Source organism: Taudactylus pleione, unplaced genomic scaffold (assembly GCF_031769625.1).
Source record: "Taudactylus pleione unplaced genomic scaffold, aTauple2 ptg000015l, whole genome shotgun sequence".
NCBI classification, from domain to species: Eukaryota; Metazoa; Chordata; class Amphibia; order Anura; family Myobatrachidae; genus Taudactylus; species Taudactylus pleione.
In genome coordinates, this window is record NW_028284417.1 from 12,284,977 (window position 1) to 12,307,586 (window position 22,610).

Below are 22,610 nucleotides of genomic sequence, written 5' to 3' on the forward strand. Positions count from 1 at the left end.
GCGTTTGAAAGGTAATGTTGTGCAGGGACTTGCTGAATGGTGATGCGGTGCAGGTGTGTGCAGAGACTTGCTGAATGGTGATGCGGTGCAGGTGTGTGCAGGAGCTAGCTGGAGTGATAAGTGTAATCAGATTGGGCCAATGGTGCGTTTGAAAGGTAATGTTGTGCAGGGTCTTGCTGCATGGTGATGCGGTGCAGGCGTGTGCAGAGACTTGCTGAATGGTGATGCGGTGCAGGTGTGTGCAGGAGCTAGCTGGAGTGATAAGTGTAATCAGATTGGGCCAATGGTGTATTTGAAAGGTAATGCGGTGCAGGTGTGTGCAGAGACTTGCTGAATGGTGATGCGGTGCAGGTGTGTGCAGGGACTAGCTGGAGAGATAAATGTAATCAGATTGGGCCAATGGTGTGTTTGAAAGGTAATGCTGTGCAGGGACTTGCTGAATGGTGATGCGGTGCAGGTGTGTGCAGAGACTTGCTGAATGGTGATGCGGTGCAGGTGTGTGCAGGAGCTAGCTGGAGAGATAAATGTAATCAGATTGGGCCAATGGTGTGTTTGAAAGGTAATGCTGTGCAGGGACTTGCTGAATGGTGATGCGGTGCAGGTGTGTGCAGAGACTTGCTGAATGGTGATGCGGTGCAGGTGTGTGCAGGGACTAGCTGGAGAGATAAATGTAATCAGATTGGGCCAATTGTGTGTTTGAAAGGTAATGTTGTGCAGGGACTTGCTGAATGGTGATGCGGTGCAGGTGTCTGCAGAGACTTGCTGAATGGTGATGCGGTGCAGAGACTTGCTGAATGGTGATGCGGTGCAGGTGTGTGCAGAGACTTGCTAAATGGTGATGCGGTGCATGTGTGTGCAGAGACTTGCTGAATGGTGATGCGGTGCAGGTGTGTGCAGGGACTTGCTGAATGGTGCTGCGGTGCAGGTGTGTGCATGAACTAGCTGGAGAGATAAGTGTAATCAGATTGGGCCAATTGTGTGTTTGAAAGGTAATGTTGTGCAGGGACTTGCTGAATGGTGATGCGGTGCAGGTGTGTGCAGAGACTTGCTGAATGGTGATGCGGTGCAGGTGTGTGCAGAGACTTGCTGAATGGTGATGCGGTGCAGGTGTGTGCAGGAGCTAGCTGGAGATATAAGTGTAATCAGATTGGGCCAATGGTGTGTTTGAAAGGTAATGCTGTGCAGGTGTGTGCAGAGACTTGCTGAATGGTGATGCGGTGCAGGTGTGTGCAGGGACTAGCTGGAGAAATAAATGTAATCAGATTGGGCCAATGGTTTGTATGTAAGGTAATGCTGTGCAGAGACTTGCTGAATGGTGATGCGGTGCAGGTGTGTGCAGAGACTTGCTGAATGGTGATGCGGTGCAGGTGTGTGCAGGAGCTAGCTGGAGATATAAGTGTAATCAGATTGGGCCAATGGTGTGTTTGAAAGGTAATGCTGTGAAGGGACTAGATAGAGTGATAAGTGGAATCAGATTGGGCCAATGGTGTGTTTGAAAGGTAATGCTGTGCATGGACTTGCTGAATGGTGATGCGGTGCAGGTGTGTACAGAGACTTGCTGAATTGTGATGCGGTGCAGGTGTGTGCAGAGATTTGCTGAATGGTGATGCGGTGCAGGTGTGTGCAGGGACTAGCTGGAGAGATAAATGTAATCAGATTGGGCCAATGGTGTGTTTGAAATGTAATGCTGTGCAGGGACTTGCTGAATGGTGATGCGGTGCAGGTGTGTGCAGAGACTTGCTGAATGGTGATGCGGTGCAGGTGTGTGTAGGAGCTAGCTGGAGAGATAAATGTAATCAGATTGGGCCAATGGTGTGTTTGAAAGGTAATGCTGTGCAGGGACTTGCTGAATGGTGATGCGGTGCAGGTGTGTGCAGAGACTTGCTGAATGGTGATGCAGTGCAGGTGTGTGCAGGGACTAGCTGGAGAGATAAATGTAATCAGATTGGGCCAATTGTGTGTTTGAAAGGTAATGTTGTGCAGGGACTTGCTGAATGGTGATGCGGTGCAGGTGTGTGCAGAGACTTGCTGAATGGTGATGCGGTGCAGAGACTTGCTGAATGGTGATGCGGTGCAGGTGTGTGCAGGGACTAGCTGGAGTGATAAGTGTACTCAGATTAGGACAATGGTTTGTTTGTAAGGTAATGCTGTGCAGAGACTTGCTGAATGGTGATGCGGTGCAGGTGTGTGCAGAGACTTGCTGAATGGTGATGCGGTGCAGGTGTGTGCAGGAGCTAGTTGGAGTGATAAGTGTAATCAGATTGGGCCAATGGTGTGTTTGAAAGGTAATGCGGTGCAGGTGTGTGCAGAGACTTGCTGAATGGTGATGCGGTGCAGGTGTGTGCAGGGACTAGCTGGAGTGATATGTGTAATCAGGTTAGGCCAATTTTGTGATTGAAAGGCAATGCGGTGCAAGTCAATGCAGGGACTTGCTGAAAGGTGATGCGGTGCAGGTGAATGCAGGGACTTGCTGAATGATGATGCGGTGCAGGTGTGTGCAGGGACTAGCTGGAGAGATAAGTGTAATCAGATTAGGCCAAGTGTTTGTTTGTAAGGTAATGCTGTGCAGAGACTTGCTGAATGGTGATGCGGTGCAGATGTGTGCAGAGACTTGCTGAATGGTGATGCGGTGCAGGTGTGTGCAGGAGCTAGCTGGAGTGATAAGTGTAATCTGATTGGGCCAATGGTGTGTTTGAAAGGTAATGCTGTGCAGGGACTTGCTGAATGGTGATGCGGTGCAGGTGTGTGCAGAGACTTGCTGAATGGTGATGCGGTGCAGGTATGTGCAGAGACTTGCTGAATGGTGATGCGTTGCAGGTGTGCAGAGACTAGCTGGAGTGATAAGTGTAATCAGATTGGGCCAATGGTATGTTTGAAAGGTAATGCTCTGCAGGGACTTGCTGAATGGTGATGCGGTGCAGGTGTGTGTAGAGACTTGCTGACTGGTGATGCGGTATAGGTTGTGTGCAGGAGCTAGCTGGAGATATAAGTGTAATCAGATTGGGCCAATGGTGTGATTGAAAGGTAATGCTGTGCAGGGACTAGTTGGAATGATAAATGTAATCAGATTGGGCCAATGGTATGTTTGAAAGGTAATACTGTGCAGGTGTGTGCAGAGACTTGCTGAATGGTGATGCGGTACAGGTGTGTGCAGAGACTTGCTAAATGGTGATGCAGTGCAGGTGTGTGCAGGGACTAGCTGGAGTGATAAGTGTAATCAGGTTAGGCCAGTGGTGTGTTTGAAAGGCAATGCGGTGCAGGTGAATGCAGGGACTTGCTGAATGGTGATGCGGAGCAGGTGAATGCAGGGACTTGCTGAATGGTGATGCGGTGCAGGTGTGTGCAGGGACTAGCTGGAGTGACAAGTGTAATCAGGTTAGGCCAATGGTGTGTTTGAAAGGCAATGCGGTGCAGGTGTGTGCAGAGACTTGCTGAATAGTGATGCGGTGCAGGAGCTAGCTGGAGTGATAAGTGTTATCAGATTGGGCCAATGGTGTATTTGAAAGGTAATGCGGTGCAGGTGTGTGCAGAGACTTGCTGAATAGTGATGCTGTGCAGGGTCTAGCTGGAGTGATAAGTGTAATCAGATTGGGCCAATGGTGTGTTTGAAAGGTAATGCTGTGCAGGGACTTGCTGAATGGTGATGCGGTGCAGGTGTGTGCAGAGACTTGCTGAATGGTGATACGGTGCAGAGACTTGCTGAATGGTGATGCGGTGCAGGTGTGTGCAGAGACTTGCTGAATGGTGATGCGGTGCAGGTGTGTGCAGGAGCTAGCTGGAGTGATAAGTGTAATCAGATTGGGCCAATGATGTGTTTGACAGGTAATGCTGTGCAGGGAGTAGCTGGAGTGATAAATGTAATCAGATTGCGCCAATGGTGTTTTTGAAAGGTTATGTGCAGGGACTAGTTGAATGGTGATGTGGTGCAGGTGTGTGCAGGAGCTAGCTGGAGTGATAAGTGTAATCAGATTGGGCCAATGGTGCGTTTGAAAGGTAATGTTGTGCAGGGACTTGCTGAATGGTGATGCGGTGCAGGTGTGTGCAGGGACTTGCTGAATGGTGATGCGGTGCAGGTGTGTGCAGGAGCTAGCTGGAGTGATAAGTGTAATCAGATTCGGCCAATGGTGCGTTTGAAAGGTAATGTTGTGCAGGGACTTGCTGAATGGTGATGCGGTGCAGGTGTGTGCAGAGACTTGCTGAATGGTGATGCGGTGCAGGTGTGTGCAGGAGCTAGCTGGAGTGATAAGTGTTATCAGATTGGGCCAATGGTGCGTTTGAAAGGTAATGTTGTGCAGGGTCTTGCTGCATGGTGATGCGGTGCAGGTGTGTGCAGAGACTTGCTGAATGGTGATGCGGTGCAGGTGTGTGCAGGAGCTAGCTGGAGTGATAAGTGTCATCAGATTAGGCCAATGGTGTATTTGAAAGGTAATGCGGTGCAGGTGTGTGCAGAGACTTGCTGAATGGTGATGCGGTGCAGGTGTGTGCAGGGACTAACTGGAGAGATAAATGTAATCAGATTGGGCCAATGGTGTGTTTGAAAGGTAATGCTGTGCAGGGACTTGCTGAATGGTGATGCGGTGCAGGTGTGTGCAGAGACTTGCTGAATGGTGATGCGGTGCAGGTGTGTGCAGGAGCTAGCTGGAGAGATAAATGTAATCAGATTGGGCCAATGGTGTGTTTGAAAGGTAATGCTGTGCAGTGACTTGCTGAATGGTGATGCGGTGCAGGTGTGTGCAGAGACTTGCTGAATGGTGATGCGGTGCAGGTGTGTGCAGGGACTAGCTGGAGAGATAAATGTAATCAGATTGGGCCAATTGTGTGTTTGAAAGGTAATGTTGTGCAGGGACTTGCTGAATGGTGATGCGGTGCAGGTGTGTGCAGAGACTTGCTGAATGGTGATGCGGTGCAGAGACTTGCTGAATGGTGATGCGGTGCAGGTGTGTGCAGAGACTTGCTAAATGGTGATGCGGTGCATGTGTGTGCAGAGACTTGCTGAATGGTGATGCGGTGCAGGTGTGTGCAGAGACTTGCTGAATGGTGATGCGGTGCAGGTGTGTGCAGGAGCTAGCTGGAGATATAAGTGTAATCAGATTGGGCCAATGGTGTGTTTGAAAGGTAATGCGGTGCTGGTGTGTGCAGAGACTTGCTGAATGGTGATGTGGTGCAGGTGTGTGCAGGGACTAGCTGGAGAAATAAATGTAATCAGATTGGGCCAATGGTGTGTTTGAAAGGTAATGCTGTGCAAGGACTTGCTGAATGGTGCTGCGGTGCAGGTGTGTGCATGAACTAGCTGGAGAGATAAGTGTAATCAGATTGGGCCAATTGTGTGTTTGAAAGGTAATGTTGTGCAGGGACTTGCTGAATGGTGATGCGGTGCAGGTGTGTGCAGAGACTTGCTGAATGGTGATGCGGTGCAGGTGTGTGCAGAGACTTGCTGAATGGTGATGCGGTGCAGGTGTGTGCAGGAGCTAGCTGGAGCTATAAGTGTAATCAGATTGGGCCAATGGTGTGTTTGAAAGGTAATGCGGTGCAGGTGTGTGCAGAGACTTGCTGAATGGTGATGCGGTCCAGGTGTGTGCAGGGACTAGCTGGAGAAATAAATGTAATTAGATTGGGCCAATGGTGTGTTTGAAAGGTAATGCTGTGCAGGGACTTGCTGAATGGTTCTGCGGTGCAGGTGTGTGCAGGGACTAGCTGGAGTGATACGTGTAATCAGATTGGGCCAATGGTGTGTTTGAAAGGTAATGCTGTGCAGGGAGTTGCTGAAGTGATAAATGTAATCAGATTGGGCCAATGCTGTGTTTGAAAGTTAATGCTGTGCAGCGACTTGCTGAATGGTGATGCAGTGCAGGTGTGTGCAGAGACTTGCTGAATAGTGATGCAGTGCAGGTGTGTGCAGGAGCTAGCTGCAGTGATAAGTGTAATTAGATTGGGCCAATGGTGTGTTTGAAAGGTAATGCTGTGCAGGCGTGTGCAGGGACTAGCTGGAGTGATAAATGTAATCAGATTGGACCAATGGTGTGTTTGAAAGGTAATATGGTGCAGGTGTGTGCAGGGACTAGCTGGAGTGATAAATGTTATCAGATTGGACCAATGGTGTGTTTGAAAGGTAATACGGTGTAGGTGAATACAGGGACTTGCTGAATGGTGATGCGGTGCAGGTGAATGCTGGGACTTGCTGAATGGTGATGCTGTGTAGATTTGTGTAGGGACTATCTGCAGTGACAAGTGTAATCAGGTTAGGCCAATGGTGTGTTTGAAAGGCAATTCGGTGCAGGTTAATGCAGGGACTTGCTGAATGGTGATGCGGTACAGGTGTGTGCAGGGACTAGCTGGAGTGATGTGTAATTAGATTAGGCCAATGGTTTGTTTGTAATGTAATGCTGTGCAGAGACTTGCTGAATGGTGATGCGGTACAGGTGTGTGCAGAGACTTGCTGAATGGTGATGCGGTGTAGGTGTGTGCAGGGACTAGCTGGAGAGATAAGTGTAATCAGATTGGGCCAATGGTGTGTTTGAAAGGTAATGTGCAGGGACTTGCTGAATGGTGATGCGGTGCAGGTGTGTGCAGGGACTTGCTGAATGGTGATGCGGTGCAGGTGTGTGCAGGGACTTGCTGAATGGTGATGCGGTGCAGGTGTGTGCAGTTTCTAGCTGAATGGTGATGCGGTGCACATGTTAGCATGAACTAGCTGGAGTGATCAGAGTAATCAGATTGGGCCAATGGTGTGTTTGAAAGGTAATGCGGTGCAGGTGTGTGCAGAGACTTGCTGAATGGTGATGCGGTGCAGGTGTGTGAAGGGACTAGCTGGAGAGATAAGTGTAATCAGATTGGGCAAATGGTGTGTTTGAAAGGTAATGCTGTGCAGGGACTTGCTGAATGGTGATGCGGTGCAGGTGTGTGCAGAGACTTGCTGAATGGTGATGTGGTGTAGGTGTGTGCAGGAGCTAGCTGGAGTGATAAGTGTCATCAGATTGGGCCAATGGTGTGTTTGAAAGGTAATGCTGTGCAGGTGTGTGCAGGGTCTAGCTGGAGTGATAAATGTAATCATATTGGGCCAATGGTATGTTTGAAAGGTAATGCGGTGCAGGTGTGTGCAGAGACTTGCTGAATGGTGGTGCGGTGCAGGTGTGTGTAGAGACTTGCTGAATGGTGATGCGGTGCAGGTGTGTGCAGGGAGTAGCTGGAGTGATAAATGTAATCAGATTGGTCCAATGGTGTGTTTGAAAGGTAATGATGTGCAGGGACTTGCTGAATGGGGATGCGGTGCAGGTGTGTGCAGGGACTAGCTGGAGTGATAAATGTAATCAGATTGGGCTAATGGTGTGTTTGAAAAGTAATGCGGTGCAGGTGTGTGCAGAGAGTTGGTGAATGGTGATGCGGTGCAGGTGTGTGTGCAGGTGTGTGCAGGGACTAGCTGGAGTGATCAGTGTAATCAGATTAGGCCAATGGTTTGTTTGTAAGGTACTGCGGTGCAGGTGTGTGCAGAGACTTGCTGAATGGGGATGCGGTGCAGGTGTGTGCAGGGACTAGCTTGAGAGATAAGTGTAATCAGATTGGGCTAATGGCGTGTTTGAAAGGTAATGCTTTGCAGGGACTTGCTGAATGGTGATGCGGTGCTGGTGTGTGCAGAGACTTGCTGAATGGTGATGCGGTGCAGTTATGTGCAGAGACTTGCTGAATGGTGATGCGGTGCAGGTGTGTGCAGGGACTAGCTGGAGTGATAAGTGTAATCAGATTAAGCCAATGGTTTGTTTGTAAGGTAATGCGGTGCAGGTGTGTGCAGGGACTAGTAATGATAAGTGTAATCAGATTCAGTACTTGTGTGGGTCGTTATGGAGTGGGTCAGGTGTGTACCTGTCATTACCCCTCATGACCACCACACCTCGCCTCTACCTGCAAACATCCCCCCCGCACTAACACCCATCTATCCGTCCCACACACACTAAACACATACACTCCATACTGACCCACACAAGTACTTAATCTGATTACACTTATCACTCCTGCTAGTCCCTGCACACACCTGCACCACATCACCATTCAGTAAGTCCCTGCACCGCATTACCTTTCAAACACACCATTGGCCTGACCTGATTACACTTATCACTCCAACTAGTCCCTGCGCACACCTGCACCGCATCACCATTCAGCTAGTCCCTGCACACACCTGCACCTCATTACCTTTCACACACCATTGGCCACGTGAGTCACCTGACCACAACTCCACCCCCGGAAGTGCACTACATAAGAACCTCAGAAGCATTGATCCTCTCACACTTCCTTGAAGAAGGCACCAGTGCCGAAACACGTTGGAGAATCAGCAACCCCCACCATCCACCAGAACTCTGGCCATTGTACTCATTACCACACCACAAAGAATGGCTGCAGAGGATCCAGCACCTAGCCGCAAGGCAGACCCTGGGTACCCCCCACCAGCCTCATCACTGTGCCCAGTACCACCCATTGACTCCACGGGACCATGAATCAACCCCACCACACGGCTCTCCGCATCGCATCACACCACCAAAGAACGTCGACAGGCGCACGGCTGCCAGACACCCTGCAGGCTCGCGGAGGTGTCACGTAACATTTGGCTAACACCTGGGATCACAGCCAAAGCTGCAAAGAACCACAGGACAATCCACACCTACCGGTAGGTACAAAGATCCCAGAGACAGAGCGGGACGCCGCTACTGCACTAAGTACTGGATTTTATTCACACCCCACATCCCGGTTCAGTAAGACTGTAGACCATAGGTACAGCAGGGGAACATACAGGAGTAAGGACCGTATGGAAAGGAGCCCCCTGAAAGGGTACACCCACTCCCCAACCAAGGATCACAATACTTATCTGCTAATCCCCACACCATATAACGGAACTACCTAGGGAAGCATTGTGCCTTACCCAATAAAAGGTTGGCTCCTACACTTATTGTCTGCCTCAGTTGTATTCACCCACGTACACCCACATACATTATCTATACAACAGCCACATACCCACACTTCTATTTCCCCAACAGCCCCTCATTTCCACTCCCTTCTTATCCCACAACCCCCCTTCTTTTTCCCCCCTCCCCCCCCTTTTTTCACCTTCCCTTTCTCCCACACACACTCCCTTAGGAGCGCACGTGTACCACATATTCCTCCATTTGAAACAACAGGCACAAGTACTCCTATTTTCACGCTGCTGCACCTACCATTTCCTCATCCCACCTCCCTCCCAGTCCCCCCACCCTAACCCCACCACCACACCACAATTGTGAAGCGCAGACCGCCCCCCTCATTTAAGCACCTTGACAGTGTTAGTACAGTAGTAGATACTACAGTCGCATTACCTTATTTGTACACAATATAATAATATATAATGAACATAGCTGTATGTAGTGTACATATAAACGAGAATAGTATCTTGACTGTTACAGAGATGCCTGTATACAATATGTAAACATCTACTTCTGCAGACACTTTAGATGTAAATGTGCAGCGAGAAATGCGTAGCTTATGCACAAAATTACCACATTTGTCCTTATTTTATTTTTCACATTATCCTAATGAGTATTGATACCTCTACTACTATAGTCCAATAGTGATATATTAATTTTTAACATTATCTTATTAAAAGTTATATTTTATTAGCATTTTTGAAGTGTACCTCAACCATAGAGCATTCTTCTTCTGTCCTTCTTATTATTGTATCTAATTTTACTCTTGGGTGGACTTCACCCTTTCCCCATCTAATTCAGATAGGATATCGGTCATACATACCAATCATGTATTTCTGAGGTATGAATTTCCTAATCTATTGATATATATATATATATATATATATATATATATATATATATATATATCATTCTTTTCATTAGTGACATGCAAGCTCCTGTGCAACCCCCTTTTTTACTTTTAATTTGCACAAAATGATCATACAGCAACTCCAACTCTAAGGATATCAGGATGGGTATTATATGGGTATAATTTATATAGCTCAGGTATCAGAGACTAGTCAATGCTGCTTCCCAAACCAGGTCTTAAATGTCATAACATAGTTGCTAACTGCCTCTTATTAAAAGACAGACTCACATTGTTTAATATATTGCTACCTTTTGTAACCATGATAATGTTCCTGTTTTGAAGACTGACAAATGACACAATACCACTTTCTGTATTTTTTATTGTAGGTGCAATTCTTAGTTTCGGTTTTATGCTTACATGATGTAAGTTAATATATTTTTAACAGAAGTATTTATAATATAAAATTGTCGTTTATATTATTATACTAATATGTTGAGGCACTAATGCTAATAAATATATAGCATGTTGTTAGGCGCAAAGATGGACATATCTTGCACCAAGCTGTCCCTAGACCATGCCGTACCCATGAGGACAAGTAGGATCAATAGTGGCACTTCTGAATAGTAGTACTCTTTTATCTGGCCTACATTTATACACAGTGGTGACAGTGGTTGTCTCTCACCTGAATTGCCCACATTCTGGTGGAATCAGCTCCCTCCAAGGGAGGCTGGATTGAAACCTGTGCGTTCTGCATTAGCAGTGGAGGTGTGGCATTTCCTATCCCACAACCCCCCCTTTTTTTCACCTTCTTTTTCTCCCATATACACACCCTTAGGAGCGCACGTGTACCACATATTCCTCTGTCAAGGTGCTTCACTACTAGGGACTCCAAAGCCGGGCCCATTTTATATCCTGGGATTCCGTGATTACTGGATTCTAATCCTGTTACTGGATTCCAATTGTGATTCATTTTGATTCATTTTGAGATTTCGCATTGTGATTAAACTTGTATAGCTGACATAGTACAAGCAAGAGCTGTTATTATTTATCTAGTTCTGAGTATGTTTGTGACATATACTTAGCAGTTCAATATACTGCACTATATGAGCTCAGCTAACTACTGTTGCCCTGTGCTGCTTGGTCTTGCAGTATGCTTCTTTGCTGTATTCTATGGCTTCTCTCTCTCACTCCCCTCCCCATTTGTGTATCGCTGTCTGGCCCTTGTTGTCGCCTTTGTAACAGTACTTTGGCTGCAGTCTCTTTCTAGCCTGTGTACTTGATACTGTAATACTGGTGGTCAGATTTACCGTAGAAGTGGGATATAAGGTTCCATGGTCACCTCCTGTTATCAATCTCGGCATCCAGCTGCAGTATCATCACTTCTGCTGTAGTGGCTTCTCCAATTCCTAGCCGCTGGGGCCTTCAAATTGCTGATCCCTGCTGCTTAGCCGGATAGTCCTCTACTCACAATGAGTATGGCGCAGCTGAGAGTCACCCTGCTCCAGCAGGTACACCCACAGCGCACCGCGGATTGCTCCTGAGGGAGCATATACTCTTTGGCTGAGTATCTTTTGCTGGGCCCTCTTCACAGAGAAAGGTCTGCGGTTGGCAGGCTGGCAGGATCTCTTGACTCCTGTGTCTAGCTCTGCATACATCCTGCCACTCAGACGAGGAACTCCACTGAACACGGGCAGCACGTATCATGTAATGGTTAGCATCACTGCCTCACAGCACTGAGGTCTTGGGTTTGATTCCCTCTGCGGCTCTAAAGGTGCCCACACATATACCGATGTGCTCACGATACGATTTTATGGCCAATTTCCTCATGAACTTTCACGGGAGCTCCCTTGCCGTTGTGATCACGATTTGGAGTTAAAAATGTCCAATCTGACTAAAGATCCATCTTGCAGCCAATGCATTGTATCCCAGATTGGCTAACCTGCCCTACAGCACGGCAGATCAGAATATGCGATGTACGACGAGCGGGGACGCACATCGACATCGTGCCCGTTAGTATAAACTCACAATTTGTACCTTTTTTACCAGATTCGTCGTCACGATACGTCGAAATCGGCCAAATCGTGTAAAATGTCGCTATGTGTGTGGGCACCTTAACTGTGTGGAGATTGTATACTCTCTCTGTGCTTGTCTGAGTTTCCTCCCACACTCAAAAAATATAATGGTAGGTTATTGGTTACCAAGAAAAAAATTATAACCCTACTGTGTATGTGTGTGTACATATGGTAGGGAACATAGATTGCAAGTTCCGCTGGGGCAGGGACTGATGTGAATATTCTCTGTAAAGCGTTGCAGAATATGTGTGCACTATATAAATAACTGGTAATAAAAAAATGTATGTATACAGTACACAGTTGTATGCCTGATGTACATCTGGCACAGATTCTACTGTTTTTTAATTGGGCACATCTAACAAAGATTCTGCATATGCTTCCTATGAATACCATACTTCACTATCTTGAAATGAACAGCTGGCTTTGCATCTCCTATCCCGTTTAATTTATTATTGAGCTGTGAGCTCAATGCCACAGTCAGCACACTTCAACATCACTTAGCATATATGTTTGCATAACATATGTTCCTGGACCATTTCTTCCCCAATAGTGGTATGGTAGAGTTTGCATGGTCACCATGTGATCTAGATCACCAATTTGTGGTTCTGCAAAGAATGTCAAGTGCAGATGTGTCCTCATTCACTATTGCTCAAGTCAAGCCAAAAAGCCCCTCTTGGTGCACCAGGTCCCAGCTAGTTTTCACTGATCAATTTGATGTGCAGCTGAGCCTGAATCTGTGTAAGACAGTCTCCAATGCGAGTGGGTGTGGCCAATCCTTACGCCAAGTTCTGTTGTGCTTCATCTGTGACTTACTGTAGTGCATGTTTAAAACTAATTCCTGTGCAGTTAGTCGCAGCCCAGCATTTCTAGTACAGTTAAGTGACTACTTGCTGCATCTGCAATGTGAATAAGACACAAAATGTAAAGAAAACTATAGAACGCAACACCTCTCAGAGGATCTCATTCACGCCAGGCATCATTCGCCATGTGGCGTATAGGCGCTAGGTACTGTATATGGGGACACATCTGTATCATGGCTGAGCGTTATTCAGTAAGGTAACAGATTTGATTTGTACAGATGGAACATAGGGCCTGATTCAGAGTCGGACGCTATTTGCGCTCGCTCGTTCTGAAAAAGGGGCCGGCTATTTAAATTGAGCGCTCGCTCTTTGCGGTCCGTTGACGCCTCTATGTCTGAACGAGCGAACGAAACATGCGCTCGCTATTTTTTTAAAAACGCCCCCTGGCCGCTCGCATCCTACGTCATCTCCGCTATTTATTAGATTAATCGAGTACATCGAAAGGCGTCTGAACTGCTAGCAGTGCTTGTGGTTGGATTTTCCTACCGCAATCATGCAAGCAGTTCAGGCTAAAAGACAACCAAGTGACGTGGTCGATGACGCTGCTTTGTTAATTATGCACACCCTTAAAACGCCCGTTTTGACCGTTTGGCACGCCTGCGTTCGGATCTCCACTCCCCGTTTTCAAGCACCTTCCCCTGTTACCACCCACAAACGCCTCATTCTGTCACTCAAATTAGCAGGCATTCACTATTTTGCGAGCACACAATTTCCGACCGCAATGACTGGTTCGCGTATGCGTATTACAACCCATGCGCATGCGCAGTTGTGCGAACATTGCTCAGAGCGAACAAGCGGCCGCTTACGAGCGGCTCTGAATCCGGCCCATACTTCATTGCATGCAGTTTCTCAATCCTCATTTACTTTAATGGAACATGTTTAATCATGATATTTTAACGGGAAGCAATCGGGAAGCCGACTGCCTAAATACCGGCAGCCGGCTTCCCGACTGTCTTATCCCGGCATGGATGAAATGCCGGGCGTCTAAATGTAGACGCCCGCATTTCCCCGACGCCGGGAGACCGGCGCCCGGCATCACGATCGTAGTGATGCCGGGCGCCGTGAGCGGACAGCCGCGGGGGAGAGGGTTTGGTTTAGGGCTCCCGGGGGGGACTTAGGGTTAGGCACCCCCCCGGGAGGGTTAGGGTTAGGCTAGGGGTAGGGAGGGTTAGGGTTAGGCTAGGGGGAGGGAGGGTTAGGGTTAGGCACCCATGGGGGGGACTTAGGTTTAGGCAGCGGGGAAGGGGGTGGTTAGGGTTAGGCACTTAGAGGGGGGATTAGGGTTAGGCACTTGGGGGGGAAGTTAGGGTTAGGCACCCTAAGGAGGGTTAGGGGGGTTAGGTTAGGTTAGTCTATACTTACCTATCCACGATCAGGATTTCCAGCGCTGTCGGGCTTCCGCTGCTTCGCACTCTGCTCCTGTCGGGCTGCCGCTGACGGGAATCGAACCGCCGGCCATGTGGCCGGCGGTATATCATACCCATTACATTTTAATTACTGTAATTAGGAGCCAAGTGATATCAAAGTCAATATTGGCCAATTGCTTTAATGTACCAGAAGGTATGGCCAGAAAAAAAGCACAATGTCTGATAAGCCAATAATAATCAATGACGTAATTCCTGGGCATGCTGATAAATGTATTCTACATATCCCATCATTTTCCAACCTTGTTAACAGGCCTGAAAAGAAAGAATAGCAACTACAGTAGGCGCTGTGTATATATAAAACTCTAGTATTTAAATGAAAATAACTTAATAGTGCAACTAAGTAGCTGCCATGTTAATGGAAAAACACCTAAAAAAAATCTCCTAACTGCACATATAAATATTTGATTAACCAACGTTATAAAAATAGGTTTGTGGCGCTATAATATGGGGAGAAAACGACACAATGTTAAATATCTATAACATCTTTGAAAAAGAATCTATCCCAGATTGGAAACAGTCTCTTATAGATCATTGTTCATGGTTTGCTGACTTCAATGACTTTGACTGATTCATATATATACAGTTTCAAGTTTAAAGAATTAGTATCTCACACCGAATGCTCAATTTAAGCTTAATTGTTTTAGTAGATCTGTTATTTCCGTTTTTTTTGAATAGTTCATATAATTACAGTGTGCTATAATGTGCAGGCATATCTCACGTAATCACTTTTATCTATGGGAGTGATTCAGAGATGTACGCTAATGCAATCGCAACTTCATTCTCTCACGGATCGCAGTTGCTAAAATATGTTAATGCCTTCCAAAGTCTAGCCGGGCATAGATACGCCTGCTACTGCCTTCTCATATTCATCCAATGACGCGCAACAGCGCAAACATTGGTACCATCAATGCACATCATGCAGTCACGCAGCGTGTAAGTGAAGTCTGACCTGTTGCAAATACTGCGTCTCTCCTGACACACATGTTGTGAAGGCGATCACAATGGCTAATTTAGGCATGCCCATGAACGGTCAGACACGCCTATGTTTTTCTAACCACCCCTCTCAGTTACCACAAACAAATGTCACTCACTTTCTGATCGGTTACTATGTACGAAAGTGAATGCAATGCAATTTCTGTGCGTGCTCAGTGCAGCTTTCGTCCATGCACAATAGCAATCAGTCGCTCCATTATCAGCTTTGCGAAAATCTCTCAATCTGGCCCTATGTCTTTTTCTAGCCAGTTGCGTATAGTACATTAAATGCAATCTGTCGCCCTTCTCCACATCTGGATTTGTGTTCTTTAGTTCTGTACATTCTTCAATATACAACCACATTCTAACAGATTCACTGTGGTACTTCACATTTCATTTTTATAGCTTTAATAAAAATGTTTTTCATGAAATGTTCCTTGGTTTATTGAGTATGTTGTACACATAAAAAGCAGAACATTAAGCATCATTCTTCAGACAGTTCTGTGCCTTGTTAATTTACTGGCCCTGAATCTCCTATGCAATATCTCCTTCCAGATGTTTATGGAAGGCTCCTCCGCACTAACAGTCCCATCTGTGAGATGCACAGACCCAAACGACTTGAAAAATGATGAACCCTCACCATATAAGGAGGAAGATACAGAACCAGTACTTTCAAATGAAGAGAAAATTCTGTTAGGTATGTATGAAGGGCCTGAATATGGAACTGACCTGTACTTTAACCCCTTGATGACCACCAAGAGATGAACATCATGATAGGCTGGGCTTCACAGCATCAGGTTTAAAGTTGTGACACAGGTCCCAATGTAATTAGGCAAATAGTAACAGCCACCGGTCAGAATGAAAAGGCTGCTTATCACTATCATTGGACAGTGATGGTCTGACAAACTAATGTTTGCATTGTCATCAGGGAGCGTAACTATAGCGTGTGCTGTTGCTATGGGGCCTGAAGCCTTTTTAAGCGCCACATCCCCTGCATTCAGGTGTATAACCTAAAAGTTTCTCTAAAAAAAATTGCTATGGGCTGACAAAGTCATAGTTACGCCCCTGATTGTCATTGAGCCCTTTGACAAAAGCATAAAAACATGTATTTTGCGAGTATGCGTTTTGTAAGCCATCTACATTTGTTATGATGTATAAATATTGCGCTGTCAATGTACAGAGCTGGGTATTAACATGTATCCTTGTAAGAGTTGGACTTAGGCACTTACAATTATTCATTTGGAAAATGTGTATAAAGCCTTAAATATGCTCGTCCTCCCTTCACACATTTAGTACATTTATACAATCTGGACTAAGGGTAAATCCCTGTTTCTTTATGTAAGTGTGAATGATCTCTGATTTCTGTCTCCCGCAGCTCATTGTTTTCATGGAGCTGAGAGATAATACTGTTACATATTGAAAACTACTGTATATATTGTTTCTTCTTTTTTACATTTTTTTTCCTAAATCTTTCTTCCTAGGCCGTATCTTTCCAAGGTGCCTGTATCTCTAAAGTTTGTTTTGAGTCGTTTGTTTTGAGTCGTTTGTTTTGAGTCGTTTGTTTTGAGTCGTTTGTTTTGAGTCGTTTGTTTTGTATTTTTATAGTAAAAATAAAATCATGAAATAAAACAGTTATAGATGTGTTTAGTGAATGAAGGGGACATTTATGGAAACAGTTCTCTACATGTAGCTATGAGGGAAAGGTGCTGTGGTTAGATACTTTCTTTCAGTTTTCAAATTGCTCTAGAAAAATTACAGAACATTTTTTTTTTAGCAGAAAAACTAACATGTTAATGGTATAACATATTGTAATAAAAATGTGATAAAAAATCTGTTAAAATGTTGGTCTATTTGTAGTTAACTTGTACAACAGAGAAGATATAGATGATGACATGTGTACATTGTCCTCTGTTCTGTTGGAAAAACTGGAGCAGATGGTTGAACTGCTGGCTCGGTATATAGACACAGACATATTACTGGATACAGAGACAAGGTGAGTCACCCAGACAAGTTACTTGTGTTGATTATACCTACAATATACAGTATGTACTATGGGCCTGATTCAGACCGGTCGCAAGTGCTGAGAGCTCGCAACCGGGTCGATGGTGGCCCAGGGCGCATGCGCACGACGGAGCCAGCTCCGTCGTGCGTATGCGCGAGACCCGGATAGCAACGGGCAAACCGTCACTCCGGGCCTCACACCAAAGGGGGCGTGCTGTCGATGTTGAGTGACAGCACGTCCCCTTTGGTGTGCGGGCCGGGGGGGTGGCTGCCCAAATGGAGGCGTTCCCATGTGAACGCCTACCGTTTGGGGCCGGCCCCACTGACATCGCAAGTGATGTCAGTGGAGAGATTTCGGCTCTGTTAGAGCCGAAATCTCTCTGGGGCTTGCCACAAGGGTCTCGTCGCAAGCCCGATTGTCGCGATGGTCTTGACCATCGCGACCATCTTCCTGGCCGCTCGTTATAGCTGTGGGTGGTCACCCACAGCTATGCGAGCGGCCAGGAGGCCGTTCAAAAAAAAAAAAAAAGACCGGCCCTGATTCAGAGCAAGCAAGTGCTCTGTCAGAGCGTCCGGCTCTGAATCAGGGCCTATGAACCACACTAAAGGATGGGATTACAATATATATGGTTATTTTGACAAATGCTCTGTTCATAACATAACAAATCAATGGTACGTGAATCTGTGGCATTTAAATATAATAAATATAATAATCTAGATATACTGTATTTTGACTCCTATCACTAAGTAACAGATGAAGATCCTCGTACATATAGTGCTGGTAAATGTAACTTGATTTGGTAAAACAAAAAATTATGCAAATTCTCCCACTGGGAGACAGACATTATGGAGTGGTCACTTGAGGACACTCTGATAGGAATAAATGGGCCCTCTCTGATTGGTCAGAGCATGGCTTGTCCTTCAGCTCTGACCAATTAGAAAGGCCCCGTTTATTCCTATGAAATTTTCCACGAGTGACCTCTCATCGGGCTCCTGGAGGGAGAAGTTATGTCAATTTTTTCGTTTCCTATATGAACTGATGAGAAAATACCCCTTAGTATTATATTATGTGAACAAAAAATGGGTAAAAAAGGGATCTAATCGTTTTTTAGTTCAATAAATATGTTATGACATATTATGACATAAGGTGTGTCCATCCTGTTTTTAATATTTCCTTTATATCAGTGTGGCCTACCTGTTAGGGCATGTTGGCATTTTTGGTTTTCCAAGTGCTGGCATGCCTTGACGCCCTACAAATGAGCCATGACAGGTCTTGCTGGGTCCTGTAGAGTGCCAGCAAAGGACTAGGGCTGGTTGTACCCAGGAGTGGAGGGACATGCAAATTTGTTTTCTTGTTCCCACTCCCTTGGGGAAACCATCCCTTGTGCCAACTGGCCACACACTATGGGTCTCCCCTTTATGGTTTTACCAGCCCCCACTGGTCAAGCCTACTGCTGTTAGTGAAAAATCAGGGGGGACCCCATGCTTTGCCCCCCCAATAGTTACACTACCATCATAGGCTTAAAATCCTAGGGTTGGTTACCAATTTGGGACTATTGTTTTCTTTTGTTTGGGCTTTTTTTCTATTCTTTATACAAAGCAGCATTAAATTATGAGAACAAATTGGGTGCTGGGAGAAGAAGTGGCGCTACACTTCCAAGATTTCTGCCCTTTTGCACTATTAAGACCAATCCCTGAAGGTCTAAGTAATGGGTACCAAGTAATACAATATAAAGATGTGTGCAAAGGTGAGGCGATATCTCTTAAATCACAGGTGACAGTTTAAAACCAAGAGAAATACTTATCTTAAACTATCTCATATGTTGCTCATTTGGTTGATATTGTCACCTTTTCACATCAATTCAAGTCGTTCATATAGATATGTAAGAAAAACATATAATCCATTGTGTGTTACCCTTCACAAATCTCTGAAATATACACAGTTGCAAAACAACCTAATCTAACTTGCTATTACTGACCATACACAGTCCTATGGTATTAATTGTTCATACAATCAATCTCTTATAATTTAATGGGAGCAGGCAAACATTGTGTGATTAATCACAATGTCCACACCCCACTGATTGGTAATAGAATCTTGTGAGATGAGTCTTTTACATATATTTCTTCTTGAGGTATGTGCTCTGTGTATGTGCACTGTCACCTGTGATTTAAGAGATATCGCCTCACCTTTGCACACATCTTTATACAGCATTAAATTATGTTTGTATGGCTAATTTTTATCCTCAGATACAGCACCTTTTAAGAAATCATGTGGCTTAGGACCTGATTCAGAGGAGCACACGGTGCCGGTGTTTGCGCAGTTGAGCAATGTTTTGCTGCTGCGCAAAATGTCTAAAAAAACCCTTACTGCACAAGCGAGAAACAATCTGTGTGGTGGCATATGCATTTGTGCATGACATCGCTATGACTTGAGATGGTGTCTGCGAGTAGAGCCGTAATTGGACTTTTTGGTGCCCTGGGCCAGAAAGAGCATTCGTCACTACCCACGATTTTTCAAATAGGGACATAAGACGTGCGCCTGAAAAAGGGAGTGGCCTCATGGGGAAAGGCCATGATGAATCTGATTTGTCCAGTATGATGATGAAGGGGTACTGATCCCTTTGTACCACTGCTATCCAGGTGTCACTGCCAAATACAGTGTGAATCCAATGGCTACAGTGATGACAAACAAAAATTATGCAGTATAACTCACCAGCCCTAGATGTAGGCGAGCGCTGGTGAAGCTGCAACAGGATTTGTCCATCAGAACGGCTGTGCACAAGCCTGGAGCCGGCAGTGTAGATCACTAACTGAAGCTATAGCAAAAGTGCTACTTATAGTGTATATGCAGCAAATATCAGTGGCGGGGAGGTCAATGTATGTACCCTGCTCCGGCAGCTGAACTCACCAGCAAATGTACTCATGTTGTGCTTGTAACACCTAGGTCGGGAATCAGTGGTTGTGTTCAGAGTTGCCATCAGAAATTGTGGGGTAGATAGCTCCATGTGTAAGGTGTCTGACTGCCATGAGAGAGGTGATAGGTTTGAGTCCTGGGTATGACAGTATTTTGAAATGTGTGTGTTAAATAAAAGAGGATATGACTGAAGGTGCTTGGGGAGGTTGCCAGATGGAGTGGGAATCAGCCATGGAGGAGATAGGGGCGGTCAGGAGATGCCGGGGATAAAAGAGAAGGAAGCTAAAAGTTAGAATGATTATAAACAGAAAATGAACAGGCCCTGAATAGTACCCCCTGCCCTGTAGTGCCCTGTGCAGTGGCACATGTCGCACCATCCTAGTTACGGCCCTGTCTGCGATCCATGGTATTCTCAGGGTGGAGACTGGGAGGTGACCTAAAGTGTCTTGGGCGTGTTTCAGTATGCGGTTGCATTCTCTTTGGCAGCACTGCAGCCACAAAAACCATATTTTGAGAAAGTAACAAGGGAGGCTGTGCACTAGACAGGGGCTGCTCAAGGAGTCGATGTTGTGACCAATGGTGTGTCCATGGTGGAGTAATAGGATCCACCAGTGCAATTGAGCATTGTACACATATGCAAGGTGGGCATTGCAGGGTTAGCTCAGTCCACCGCACACAAGAGGATTGCTCAGGCTGACATTTGTATATTTTCGCACTTGCGAATGCATAAGAGATCGCAGTCACGCATGAACTGGGTGCACTTCTCAATCAGACCATAATCATCAGTCAAAATAAAGTGACGTATATCCTGTACTGACCTTTTCTGGATGTCAATTAGCCACTGATACTCTGGTCCTAGGCTATGCATAACACAACCTTTACTGCTTCATATAGAGATTCAGGTAGCAGATTCCCTTCAAAACCAGTTAACATTGATAACCAGTGCCTTAACTAGCCAGCACTGTGCCCTGTGCTGGCCACACCCTCTGATAGGATGACACCATGACATCACGCCGAGAGGGCAGGGCTGCCAGCTTGGGAAGTACTGCACTGCACGGAGCATCGGCCCAGAGGCTGTACAGACTGCAGGGTGCCTGCCTGTAACATCCAAAGGATGGTCTGGGCGGCACTGCAGCGATCCTGGCTGCAGGGTGCCGTTACTAGCACCCAGATAACCAGAAGCAAGGGCTGTGGGACCGCGATGGTGCTGCCCAAAGAGCCTTGCGCTCTGTGCGACGGCAGCACTTGCACCAAACATTTCTTTAGAGTAAGCTGTTAGGTGGCCGTATAGTTTCACAAAGTATTTCTGAAAAAAAAGCCTCCTGGTTGTTCCCGATCTTACCACTCTCTGTTTATTGGTGCTAATGAATCAGTAACAAAAACCACTGTTACTAAGGGGTCTATGTACTAAGCCTTGGAGAGAGAGAGAAAATGCCAACCATTCAGCTCCTCACTGACACTTTACAGGCTGTGTTTGAAAAAAGACAATTAGGAGCTGATTGGTTGGTACTTTCCATCAACTGTATCTCTCTCCATGGCTTAGTTCATAGACCCATAAGCGGCAGCTACTATACATTACAGTTACTGACAGTTGGTCTGAACTCTGACCCCTCCCTCTAGTGTCAGTCATGTCAGGCAGAGATCAGACACCTACTGAGCAAGTACGTCCGTACATTCCATTCTAACTTCTTATACAGTATACTAGTAAAATGGACCTGGCATATGCCGGGTCCCCTCATATATACATATACACCCTTTGGCAAATATAGAAATGTGCAGTTTTCTAACAATACATTATTCTGATCTAATACAGTCCCTATGGAGGTATATACAATGTGAATTTATGTTGGAGGCTGCTTCCCACCACATCTGTCGACCACATTGTTATCTACATTTGAAGAAAATTTGCTCCATTACTTTTTATTCTGCTATTTATTCAGCTATATTGTTATATATTACATTTAAAGCATAATCAAATTAAAATTTTAAAGGTCATAATTTCAATATCATGTTATATTGTTGCAGATCAATGTTTAATTTATAATGTTACTGAACATATGTTCAGGTTCAGTTAAGGTTGTTGCTCAGCAAATGTTCTTCAATGCTGGAAGAAAATAAAAATTTAATTTTTAATTGTTACTTTATGGCAATTTGTTTTGTCTCTAATCCCGTAGGGATCACAACCCCTATGAAGAGGGGTACTCAGAATTCTTAGTGATGAACCAGCAGACAGAAAAGTACATCTCTGTATACATGCAGGCTTTGTTCCTTAGACGAATGCCTTGCAAAGAGGCCCTCTCCATTCTTCAAAGGTAACACATTTTGCAAACACAGGAAAGCCTTTGTGTGTTGGATATTTGGAGTTATGTACAGTAAAAGTAATACATTTATGTCACATAAAATTTTCAAAAATGTAGATATGAAATATTGGTACATATGACTGTAGGTGGAGATACCTCCTTTTAATGTCTTAGTATATGACATCATCATTAAGCTGCAGCAATGATTTAGTGCTTATTTTTCCTTATTATTTTAAACTTTCTGATTAACAGAAATGAAAGATCAA

General features: G+C 45.5%; 1 protein-coding gene across 1 annotated transcript in view; it reads left to right on the plus strand.

Annotated features, from left to right (window-relative positions):
- The window catches only part of LOC148542122 (dynein axonemal heavy chain 5-like), a 356,598-nt gene that overhangs the window by 59,649 nt on the left and 274,339 nt on the right, over positions 1-22,610 (plus strand). The window contains exons 12-14 of the mRNA XM_088471686.1: positions 15,682-15,823; positions 16,984-17,119; positions 22,219-22,356. Of these exons, the coding sequence (XP_088327812.1) occupies positions 15,682-15,823; positions 16,984-17,119; positions 22,219-22,356 (416 nt within the window). The remainder of the gene's footprint in view (positions 1-15,681; positions 15,824-16,983; positions 17,120-22,218; positions 22,357-22,610) is intronic.